We start from the raw sequence: 12,692 nt of genomic DNA, 5'->3' as shown, positions 1-12,692 counted from the left end.
GCATCAGAGCCAAATAGCGCGTTTCAAAATTAAGTTATTTTATCGGCGAATCGGTTTTGAAAATGGCCGATACCGATAATCATAAAAATGCTTAATATCGGCGCCGATAATCGGCCAGGCCGATAATCGGTCGACCCCTAGAATTGATAGGTGAAGCAACAAACAGCCACCCCCAAATAGTCTATAAACAAAGCATCAGGCTGTCTTTGAGTTCACATGAACAACGGTTAAAGTTACTCGTCGTCAGGCTACAGAAGAATACCATAATTCCTCCGTTCAATTAGGCCTAAGACATCGAGAGTCACGCAGACCTATAACAACCCAGCCACAACACATAATTGCGAATTTCATGCCTTACCTTAACACAGAATCGACGACAGAGCCCAGCGTTTATTTTTTTTCTACGAATCTTTGAGTTAACATATGTACTAAACATGAGTGGAATTTGCACCGCAGCGCCCCCACACCTTGATGCTCATGACAAGAATAGCATGTATAGTTATCTTTATTGAAGTTAATTAGGTTTAAATCGCCGTCATGCATGAATGAATGATATTTTTGCAATTTTACACATAATAATCCACGATGATCACATTACACAAAACTGAAATTGCACCTCAAAATAACACATTGTTAATATTTTGTGAGACCCCCCAAAATTTCACAAATCACGTTTTCAGGGGAGCCCATGTCTTATTAAGGGGAGTCGAGCTCCCCCTAGCTCCCCCGTAGTTCGCACCCTGCCTGCATGTCACAGAGAAGAAAGAAAGTCCGAGATTTTTGTATTCACTGTGGTATTTATCAAAGAACATCAAACACCAACCCCGCGTAGTAAAACAGTAGGCAAAAAGTACCCGGATTACTAAACGCTTCCAGTGAGATTCTGAAGTGTGCATCTGATGGACACTATACTATCCCATGAGGTCATGAGAGAGGATTTGTGAATGGCAGTGAAGCAAGTGATCACATGACAATGACAGCAAGGCGAATGCAGTACATCCGAATTTCATTCATACTGCACACATTCATACTATACAGAATTTTTTTTTCAACAGTTCCTAAGCAAGTTTCAAACCAAATGTAGGCTAGTACCTACTTTACAGTATCCTATTTTGGACACAGCGACAGGGACAAGATAACCGGTTCCAGATTTTTCCTCTGCTATTCACTGTTCCTTAGCAAAATACTTTGTTCATGAGTCATGGTTTTATGTATGTTTTTAACATCAGCGGCTCTGGGCATGTGACCAAAAGCATGAATCCTACTGTTGGCCAGTTTTCTTCATAGTGCCATGGAAAAGAGATTTTAAAAAATCTGTCACATTGACTGATGCTCATGTTGGTCTGGACAGATGCATTAATAGACATTTATTCAAGTCTTGATGTGAACAGGTCTTTGTATCCATCCATGCCCCAAACGGCTTATCCTCTGTAGGATCACGGGAATACTGAAGCCTATCCCAGCGATTCGGGCCACAGGCGGGGGACACCCTCCCAGTCCATCAAAGGGCTCACACACACATATCTAAAGGCAATTTGGATTGTGGGGAAAATCAGAGCACCTGGAGGAAACTTTTGCAAACATGGTGAGAATAAGGCCTACTGGCTCAGCCGGGACTCAAACCAGGGATCTTCTTGCTTTGAGGCAACAGTGCTACCACTGAGTCATCATGCTGCCCCCTTTATATACATTTTTAATGCAGTTCAATTTAATCTGAAAATCACTTCACATAAAAGTGAATGGCATCTGCACTCATACTGGTCTCTGTCTGACTCGATCACTCATCCTCAGACTTATCCCGAGGTTACCCTAGTCAACCTGATCCAGACTGTATCCAGGCCAGATTCAATCGCATCCAAGCAAAGACCATAACACAGCCCTTCTCGGCCAGCAATCTCTACGACCAGACAATCACTCATTGCAGATGGTCAGCAAAGGCCACAAACACATCATGCCAGGGCCAGCTAAAACCACAACAGACACCTAATCAACTAGCAAGATTATTATGCAGACACACACACCAGACCTCTATTGCTGGCTTTACTACAGTCTCTACCTCCATGATCTTAGCCTGCCAGTCAGACTACAACTCCTAACTGAATGATCTCAGCTAGGTCCATTGCAACCCATAGGGCCTTTCGCACCGCGGGAACCTTTTCATAGTACCAGAACTAATTGTGGAACTGCCCACTTTTTGCCGTTTTCGCACCGCCGGAACTGGGTGCGATTTTAGTACCGGACTGCCTTTTTCGAGAACCAAATTAGCTCCTACTCCGGAGCAGGGTCTAACCAGCACAACTGGTACTACCAGTGACGTAAGTAGACATTGATTGGGCAAACGCGTACGAAAACGCCCTCACAGATGGACGGACGCTGAAGTGCAGGCACTTGTAGCAAATGTAGCACTGCCAGTTGTCGTTGGAGATTCTTAGTCCTCCTTTCCGTTCTTTCAATTGCTTTACGTATACGTCGACTTTCCATGTCCATTATTGTGAAACCTGCGAGACACAACAAAAACACAGCTCCGATCACAGCGTCTTCCATCCTCCTGTTGTTAATGTTGTTCTTCTTTGTTTCTGTTGTTGAACGCCGCGCACAAATGACGTCGCTGTCGACCGGCTTATGTCACTTCTTAGTACACACTCTCGGTGCGAATGCAACCCTTTAAATGGTACTGGGAAATAGTTCGCGCAAAATCGTCCCAGTACTTTAGTACTGTACATTTAGTTCTTGGAACTAAAGCGGTGCGAAAGGCCCTCATGTATGTCTCAAAGGAGAAGAAGCTGCTTTGAAGTTGAATACCATCAATGTCTGGCATCATCAGTTATGCTGTGATTGATTAATTGTTAGGCCATCTTTGTACGTTTTCTTTGGCTACAGTATATTCATCATGTCAGTTTGCTCTTTCATTTTTAATCTTTTTTAAAGGTACAGAATGAGCTTATTCTATTTACATTTTATTTTTGTTTGACTGGCATTGCTTTACACATGAAATGATTATGTAAATTAAGGAATGGTCATTAAGAAAAAAAAACAAGCTTCCTATATTATAAAATATGAGGTACTGTATCAGCATATTAAAAATAATGCATAGACTCACGTTCTTTAGAATGTTTAGATATTAGAACTATTTGGATTTTCTGCTTGAAAAAAGCCTTTTGGTTACAAAATTTGCCTCTGTGAATATGTATTTCTTATAGTGATGTTCATGTACACACATGCTAAGCAAAAAATGTCTGACTTGACAGCTTATCAACTCTTTTCCAGACTGCAAACAGCCAATCTTGCAGATCTGACATCGGGTTTGGCCTTAGGGTTGAGAGAAGGATGATGGCCAAGGAGAGATGGGAGGAACACCTTGGGAAACCTCCAAAGGGCTGGACTCATCACCATCTGGGACTCACTGAGGTATGGGGCCTGGGCTTTCACGTTTTATGAGTACCAGTGTTAGCCCAGGAAGAGAAGGTGGCCATTGTGAACAAGCTTTCTATTTTGGAGCCATCCTCTTTGTGTTTTATGAAGCCTTGTACCTCAATGGCATCATGCCCAGTTTCCTCTCACAGATCCATCAACACAACTTGCCCCTTGCGTTCTGTTTCATCTTACTATTAAGATGAAAGGGTTGCTTCGCTGAGGCATTGGGACAATCCTTAAACTGAAATCCATTCTGAAATCCCCTTTCTTCACTGTGTTGCTGAGCAGTTACCACATATTGCTCCTGGGGGACTGCAGAAAGTATGCCGTTAGTTGTTTTGCTTGTTAGTAAGGTTAAGCATTGCATAACTTTCTGCATTTCACTTCTTGCATTAAACATTTTGAATCTAACCGCTACATCTATCTTTTTGAATCTATCTAATGGCTACATTGGAACACTCTAAAAAATGCTGGGTTGTTTCAACCCAACTTTGGGTCAAATATGGACTAACCCAACTTTTGGGTTAAAAATTGAATGTAAAAATTTAACCCAACAGTTGGGTTAGTCCATATTTGACCCAAAGTTGGGTTGAAACAACCCAGCATTTTTTAGAGTGTTTTAACCCAAAAGTTGGGTTAGTCCATATTTGACCCAAAGCTGGGTTGAAACAACCCAGCATTTTTTAGAGTGAAGTTTTAAAATTAAGGACTTTCTGAAGAAACTATACCTTTTAAACAATGTCCGAGCAAATGCATACTCTAAATATTTATATAATTATAAATCTTCATCAAATAGTCAAAATCGTAATAATTAGTAATAGTAATAATTCATAATAATATTTTTTTAAAACTACATTGCCCAATGCTCACAGCAAGGAAAGACTGCCTGTGAATAATAAATACACAGTGTTTTCATATCCGTAGTGGTTTATTAGCTAATGTTAAAATTTCTGTATGTTCGGTATTCAAATATTAGCAGTTTCCTGTCAGTACAAAATAATCAAAGGATCTTTTAATATAACATAGATTTTTTTTTTTAATCACATCAGACTTTGACAAACGATTATATTTAAAACCAACTGTATTTTCATTAATACTGTTCAAAAACCGCTTACTCTTGCTTATGCATATAAATTAGACCTGAGTTGTCAACCCTTTACAAGACACTTTACCTTGGCAATTTCAAATTCACATTGTGACCACACCAATTTTAAAAAAGCCAGTGTTCATGTTGTTAGATATATTTTAATCAAGCAAATGTCAAAAAGCTCAGGACAGGATCAGGCTAAGGAACAGCTTCAGGGTTGTTCTGGAATATGTAGGTTACACAAGCTGTTGTTGTTACAAATGGGACACAATCTATAGGGGTTACTAGTGAGGCATTAACACTTAAAGATCACATTGTTACATAGGAGAGATGAGTTAACCTGAGGCATTTTTGAGAAGTCTGGTTGAAGCAGCAAAATGTAGGTCGGAGACAAAAACTATTATACAACTGGAACTATGACATCTCAATCTCTTTGTCACATTATTTAACATTATTTTTCCCCACAAAATCAAAACTAGTTAATCAAAATGTTACACACTGCGCAAGTCAGTAATTATGTAACGTTACATTTTAACCATCATATGGCACTTTAAAAATAAGGTCACAAATATAAACTTACATCATTATGATCTCATTTTACATTTTCCCACAAAGCCAAAAAGTTTCCCAACTTTGGTGTTTGTCACCTAACAGCTTAAATATCTTTATTGTAGAAGAAAAATATTGATCTCCCTCTTTTCTTAAAAGTTAAGGCTCTAGAAATTGCATAATTTCACAAGCATAACAAATGTTAAGGATAATTTCCAAAACTTTGCAAATTCATTTTAGAAACCAAACTGATCGGTAATGGCCTCTGCTGTACCATGAAAAACCCTGAGGTGCTCCCTTAACACCATGATGTTATAAGATAATTGGATTCTAAAATGGCTATAAAATATATAATATTCATCGGTCACATACTGTATAAGAAAAAGTCACAGATATGTGAAAATTCTCTTTGCCAACATAAACATCCTGGTTGAGACTTAGTACCACTCATTGTACAATACGCTATATGTACCATCTTTTCTGTTTAGTACAGAACTTTTCACTGACGGCAACAGAAATGTTGAAAAGTCGTAAAAACACTTAATTTTGTTCCTACACAGGCATTTCGAATACATTTGAACATTTTACAAAAGCTAAAAGTCATGTTTATAAACATCACACTGTATGCTGAATCCCTGAATCATAGTAAATTCCTATAACAAAGCAAATTGCAGCTTTATTCAATACTGGATACTATATGACAGCAGGTTAAAGAGTTAAAAGTCAATTTAAAAAAAAGAAAAGAAAATCACACGCAACTCATTTACTGGTGGTGATCTCATAATCAAAAAAGAATTGCAGGTCAAGATAAATTCAAGCAAATAGAACAGTAGTAAAGGCTCATGTGGAGAACTCTGAATGCCTGCTCAATCCTCACCTTTCCCTTCTTCTTTTTATCCCCTCCAAAGAACTTTCCGATCTGATCCATAACAGTAGGGTTCTTCTTACTGCGGCCCAGCCTGAATGTTGACTGCGAAGAGCTTGCAGATGCCATGCTGAGTGTTTGCTTTAATCTCTGCAGCGGTGTTTTTTTGTTGTGTTTTTCCAAAATAGGAGTGAGGAAAGAGTAGGCAAAGAGGAAATCTAATTTAGGTCCTCCTCTGCACACTCGGAACCGCACTCTGAGTCAGCTCCGCTGTGCTCCTGGATGGTCTGCAGCTCGTCAGACTCCGAGGGGCGGTCTTTGAAGGTGTTGTCCTCGCGACCTGGGGCATCTCGAGAAAAGAGGCGGACCAAGTGTGGGCGGGGCCCTGAGGCATTAGGGTCGGCTGTGTTCGGATGGTTCCAGCTGCTGAGATCTACTGCAGCGTTCATGGAGTCAGTCACCACTGGACTCTTGCTGGAGCACCCATTGTTCTGGTTAAGGTCCGCCTCCCCCTGTCCTGCACAGAAACATCGGGAGTTATCTGACATTTCACAGTAAGATCATTGTCATCACCTACCACCCCCCACTGTGCCAGTTAAAACAAGTGCTACAGATTCTGTCACAAAGTACAAAAAAAAAAAATCTAATTTCTTTGAAAAAAGATCCAGAAACACTGCAATAGACATGACAAATTATGGAAACTTTGCCATTTGTGATAAATTCATAGATAAGTCGTTTTTATGATTCTGTATATTTTTCATAAAACAACAGATCTAGAGATTCATAGATTTCAGAGCAGTGCTTCCTCAGGAGGTGGTCAGGTTTGAACCCAGTTCAGCGAGACAAAGCCGCTGCTGTACCACGCAACACAAGAGAATCTGAATTCTAGTGTTTCTTACAGAGCTTCTTTGTGCCACCACAAAGTTATTGTAGAAGGACAAAGGAAACAGTGTGACTGTAATAATTTCCCCAGGCTGGATTTTGCGAATTCTCTGCAAAGTGAAACTCATCTCATTTCTTAAGTCCATCTCGTAAGGGGTGGATGGTCCAAATGAATCATTAAGGCAGGCCCAAAAAGAGACAAACAGTTTGAGGCAGCTATTGAAAATGCTTCTGTTTTCTATACAAATATTATTAGCCTAAATTTTTTAGTCAAAAGTGAAATTTCAGAGCATCTTTTGTACCTACTGTACAAATGGGTTACCAATGTTACAAATGTGTTTACATTTGATTATAGTGGCCTTAAACGAAGTTGTTTAAGAACTTAATGATACCCAAAACAGTCATGTAGTGTGAAAGAAACAGCGATCCTACAACTTAAAAAAAAAAAAAAAGTGTAGTGATTTGTTAGAGGAAAGTTAGTGGATGTATACCTAATACATAGTAGGCTACATAATACAAAATATCAGACAAAGGCGTCTGTGGCAAAGAACAAAAAACCATTAGATTATTGAATAATGGAGAAAAGTAAATGAAGAAAAAGTAAATGCATGCAGTAAAATTCGCAACAAATTACTGTTAAGTAAACAGATAATTGAAGTGTTTAAATAGTCAGATTAGCAGAAATTAGCAGGCTGATCAACTAAAAACAAATACATACTGAGCTGGGCCCAGGAACTTCATGTAAACCCATACAAGAGTATAGTACCTCTACAGAATGTGGTATAAAATGGTATTATGAATGATCTTCTACGTAATTCTCAAGTACAACTAGATTTAGAATATGAATAAACCTCTTTGGTAACCCTGGACCCTAGAGTGCACCTTTGTCCCTCCTTTCACCCACTGTTCTCTCAACGACACTATAAGCTCAAAGTATACTTCAGTTTTTTTTACGTGTACAGAGTGAAATTATACACTCTAAAAAATGCTGGGTTAAATATAACCCAGCACTGGGTCAAAACAACCCAATAGCTGGGCTTGTCCCTTTTAACCCAGCACTGGGTTATATTTAACCCAGCATTTTTTAGAGTGTAGCCTTTCAAAAGTATACTCCACTTGATAGTGTGTGCAAACAAGCTGGGAATTTTCATCCTTTTCCAGAGACTGTGCTATTTCTCGATTTTGATTATTGGCATTGATCTTTTAGTCAACCAAAACAATGCACATCTACCTCAATCAGAAACCGTGAATTAAAGGATTAGTTCAGTTCCAAAATAAAATTTCCTGATAATTTACTCACCCCATGTCATCCAAGATGTTCATGTCTTTCTTTCTTCAGTCGCACAGAAATTAAGGTTGAGGAAAACATTCCACAATTTTTCTCCATATAATGGACTTCAATGGTGACCAACGGGCTGAAGGTCCAAATTGCAGTTTCAATGCAGCTTCAAAGGGCTCTACACGATCCCAGCCTAGGAATAAGTGTCCTATCTACCAAAACAACTGTACTTTTCTTTAAAAAATTTAAATGTATATACTTTTTAACCACAAATGCTCATCTTGCACTAGCTTGACTTCACGCATTACGTAATCACGTTGGAAAGGTCACACGTGACGTAGGCGGAAGTACCACCCCAATGTTTACAAAGTGAACATGCAAAGAAAGTTAAACGCCTTTTAAAAAAAAAGGTAAAACAACAATGTCGGGCGATTTTGAAGTTGGAGGAGAAAATGAGATGGATTTTTTCTCCCTACCCTACCTTTCTGAACCGGAGTACACAGACGAAGAGCTAACCGTGCATGACCTTTCCAACGTGATTACGTAATGCGTGAATTTGTAGACGCGCATCGCGGAGCTATTGCAAGACATGCATTTGTTGTTAAAAAGTATGTACATTTTTGTAATTATTTTTTTAGAATATGACTGATCGTTTTGCTAGATTAGACCCCTATTCCTCGGCTGGGATCGTGTAGAGCCCTTTGAAGCTGCAATTTGGACCTTCAATCCATCATTTAAGTCCATTATATGGAGAAAAATCCTGGAATGTTTTCCTCAAAAAACTTAATTTCTTTGCGACTGAAGACAGAAAGACATGAACATCTTGGATGACATGGGGGTGATTAAATTATCAGGAAATTTTTATTCTGGAAGTTAACTTATCCTTTAATGGCCTGTGTTCGCACAGACATCTGCTTTTATTTTTGGGAATGTGGAGTAGCAAAAAAGGCACTGCTCTCTATCTCCTAAGCTCAGTAATTTCTATGCTTGTTTCGAGGCAAATAACACCATCTTTGGGGAAAGGGCTCCCGTGGCAGATGCTGCAGATCCTGGTAAATTCTATTTCTCTGTAGCGGAAATAACCTAATTCTTCAAACAGTTGAATAAGCACAAGGCATTGGGTCCAGACGGCATTCCAAACCATGTCCACAGAGCATGCATACTCAAACCAGCCTGTGTTTTCTCTAACATCTTCAACATCACTCTTTCACTGACTGTGGTCCCTTTGGGAATGTGGAGTAGCAAAAAAGGCACTGCTCTCTATCTCCTAAGCTCAGTAATTTCTATGCTTGTTTCGAGGCAAATAACACCATCTTTGGGGAAAGGGCTCCCGTGGCAGATGCTGCAGATCCTGGTAAATTCTATTTCTCTGTAGCGGAAATAACCTAATTCTTCAAACAGTTGAATAAGCACAAGGCATTGGGTCCAGACGGCATTCCAAACCATGTCCACAGAGCATGCATACTCAAACCAGCCTGTGTTTTCTCTAACATCTTCAACATCACTCTTTCACTGACTGTGGTCTGGTACAGGTTGTAAAATGGAGGTAGCCAGACCTGCTCCTGGAAGGCTACCATCCAGAGTTCCACCTGCTGTGTTCCCAGCCCACTTCTTGTACTTCATTCTACAGCACAAATTTCCAAACCTATTCCTGGAGGCACACCAACACATTTTGGATGTCTCCCTATTTTGACACATCCTTTTTATGTTTTGGAGACTACACTAACAAGCTACTGAGTTGGATTAGATGTTTAGGAAGAGTTTGAAAATTTGTACACTGCTTTAACCCATGAATGTGTGGCCACACATAGCTCGAAGTTTGACGTCAAATTTGCTCATGATAATATGATGCTAGCAGGTCTTATCACAGACTGTCAAGACATCTGTGCAAAATCTCAAAATCATTCGTATATCATACACTAGGGTGGGATTAAATTAAGCATGATATACCATGCTATAAGCATTGCTATACCGTGACAATCATGTCGTTTTGTGGTATACGGTCCTGCCTGAAGTATGCATACAGGGGTTGGACAAAATAATGTAAACACCTGGGAAATATACAATATATCTTTATTAAGGTATTTTACCACCATTTGCCTTTAATGCAGCTTCCAACCTTCTTGAATAGATTCACAAAACTTTTGAATTGTCTCCAGTTGAATGTTTTATATCAAAACACCAGAGATGTTGGAGGAAGCGAATCATCTTCTCACTCTTCTCTCCAAAACTGGCCACAGTGGTTTGATAATATTCAAGCCAGGTGATTGAGCTGGCCAGGACAGATGTCAAGTCGGTGATGTTGGCTATTGTGAAAACAGGGTCTTCAAGATCAATATTGAACTTTGCTGTTACTTTTGCTGCAGTAATTCTGTGTTGTTTGGATACAAGTCTTATTAGTTTTCAACGGTCCCTATCATACTTCTTCGCTGATGAAGTCATGCTGTGTGTAAGCAGTCATAATCAAAAAGGCTGTTGTTCTTAAAACACCAAACATTTGGGCTGTTGAGGTTACAGACACTCCTGCTAAATGGGCTCCCATGATTTTTCCTTTTTGGAAGTCTGACAAGTCACCCATTTGACCCAAGGCTTGTACTAAACACTGCTGAACATGACTTATACTACACTGATATACTGTACAACCTAGAGAATATAGACAACGGAAAAAAAAGATAACGGCAGTGTTTGTTTTTCATTGTTATCTGCGCAAATTAAACCTTAAGGGGAAGTGTTTGTGCCTAAATGCAAAGTGGAAAGCACCCAAAAAAATGTCCAGGCAAGTGTGTTGGGGCAGGTTGGAGTCCTCCAGGAGCAGGATCGGACACCCCTGGTTTAGACCCTTTATCAAGAGTCTAACCATGTGCTGTAGCAGGAGCCATGCGTTCATTTCACTTGCTATTTTTGCCCTACTTTGAGGAATATTATTGTACTTACATATCAACCTAAGTGTTGCCATGTTTTGTTGTATGGACTTTGTATATAAAATGTTGAATGTCTGGACTGAAACAACTTCGTTTTTATTTGTTTGTACACAGTTTTCCTTCTTTTTTTATTCATCTGCTGTGCTAAGTTTCCAGGTCGGGGAACCACTCCTGTTTCACCAGGCTCTTTTGAATTGGTTACACTAGTGATGTTTCGTTTATGCTTGCCTTGGACTTTGAACTGTATTCTTACAGCAGACAACAGCATACTGTGTACTGCCTCATTGGTGAATTCTCTGTGCCTTCCATCCCCACAAAGAGATCATTGAAATGCAGTGCTGGTTCATGCCTTGGCAAAATATTAATGTTCAGTAATGTTATGACAGAGGAAAAGGGTCGATATATATAATGCTGTTTATGTTCTTTTGAATATTTGGTTTAGAAAATGAAGCGAATGCAAGCACATGTGAACTTGAACAAAGTTACATGCTGGTTAGAATGCACGGTATGGACTGGACAGGACTTTCCCAGTGGGCAGGTCAAGTAGTGGGTCAATCAGCAAAACCGGCCGCTCTATCCAGTGATCACAGCAAGTGATCGCTTTACCCGTTTGACTTCATCACGGAAATCTCTGTTGTATACTTGCATGATACAAGAAGCTAAAGGCTCCTTGCTGAAGCTAGTTGAACCAGATTAAATGGCCTTAACTATGTAAACTGCAGTGACGAGGTAAACTGTCCCCGACCGCAGATATGATCATGCAATACAAAACAATAATTGAGTTCTATATTTCTTTTCTTTTTCTAATCCAGTGGAACAAAACAAAGGAAAACAACTGAGGAAGATTTAAACAAAGACAACAGTTTAACCACAAATGTTAAACGCACTGACAATGAACAGAGGAAACTATGGGTTCAAATTCTACTAAATTCAAAGCCTGCACCCTAGTAAGGCTGCATATCTAGGCTACCACGTCATCAAGCTCCATCGAAGGCTATGTCAATTTGAAGGATCCTTGAAAGGCAGCCTTCACTTTGCGTCTATCATTCAGCTTATTTTGAAAGATGCAGCAAGTTTATCCTTCAATAACCCACAATCCTTTGCACACATTCAAAGAATTCAGATTCAAAGAAAAGAATTAAAGGAAAATGAATCTGAGCTCTTCCAATTTCACTATGCAGTGCAATAAAAACAATGATTTAGGACAGTGGTTCTCAATTCCAGTCCCGGGGTACAACTGCTCTGCACGTTTTGTAGACCACAGACAGTTGTCATTAAGTGAATTTCCTTAATAGAAAGTCAATTAATATGTATTTTTTCACATTTAATGTTAATAGTATTTTCATGCCGGGACCGTGGGGGCAGAAACATTTATGACGTAGCCAAGCCATGAAGCTATTTGGGGCTACAAACCCATGTGTTTATAATTACGACAATACATTAAAATAATATGATAAGAAATACCAGTTTGCAATCTCAAGCAGCATAACAAGCAGTTTTGTATAGCTAAAATAACTGGAAGCGGAAGACATCTGAAGTCTTGCTCATTTAAGTTACAAAAAGCTGCCCCCGCTCTTAGGATAGGAAGGACGTAAGACTTAACTGTAAGACTTAAGGACGCAATTGAGAAGTAACCAACATATGCCCAAAGAAAAGAGGGGCAAAACTAGAAACAGGTAAAGATGACAATATTGC

The 12,692-nt window shown here is 39.4% G+C and overlaps 2 protein-coding genes across 3 annotated transcripts in view; both read right to left on the bottom strand.

Moving 5' to 3' along the window:
- Positions 1–6,064, bottom strand: part of LOC107717892 (myelin basic protein-like) — a 16,431-nt gene extending 10,367 nt beyond the window's left edge. For both annotated transcript variants that reach the window (XM_016524797.1, XM_016524798.1), the window contains exon 1: positions 5,928–6,064. In XM_016524797.1, coding sequence (XP_016380283.1) covers positions 5,928–6,044 — 117 coding nt within the window. In that variant the 5' untranslated portion in view covers positions 6,045–6,064. The remainder of the gene's footprint in view (positions 1–5,927) is intronic.
- A 47-nt stretch (positions 6,065–6,111) lies between these two features.
- Positions 6,112–6,463, bottom strand: LOC107717895 (myelin basic protein). Its single transcript, XM_016524801.1, has one exon. The coding sequence runs from the start codon at positions 6,461–6,463 to the stop codon at positions 6,134–6,136; it is 330 nt and encodes a 109-aa protein (XP_016380287.1). The 3' UTR covers positions 6,112–6,133.
- Positions 6,464–12,692: the final 6,229 nt, after the last annotated feature.

Source organism: Sinocyclocheilus rhinocerous, unplaced genomic scaffold (assembly GCF_001515625.1).
Source record: "Sinocyclocheilus rhinocerous isolate Xijiao unplaced genomic scaffold, SAMN03320098_v1.1 scaffold1535, whole genome shotgun sequence".
NCBI lineage: Eukaryota > Metazoa > Chordata > Actinopteri > Cypriniformes > Cyprinidae > Sinocyclocheilus > Sinocyclocheilus rhinocerous.
This window is presented reverse-complemented; position numbering and strand designations above follow the sequence as displayed.

Coding starts and splice junctions, on each gene's coding strand:
- LOC107717895 (XM_016524801.1), bottom strand. CDS start 6,463: ATGTCAGATAACTCCCGATGTTTCTGTGCAGGACAGGGGGAGGCGGAC.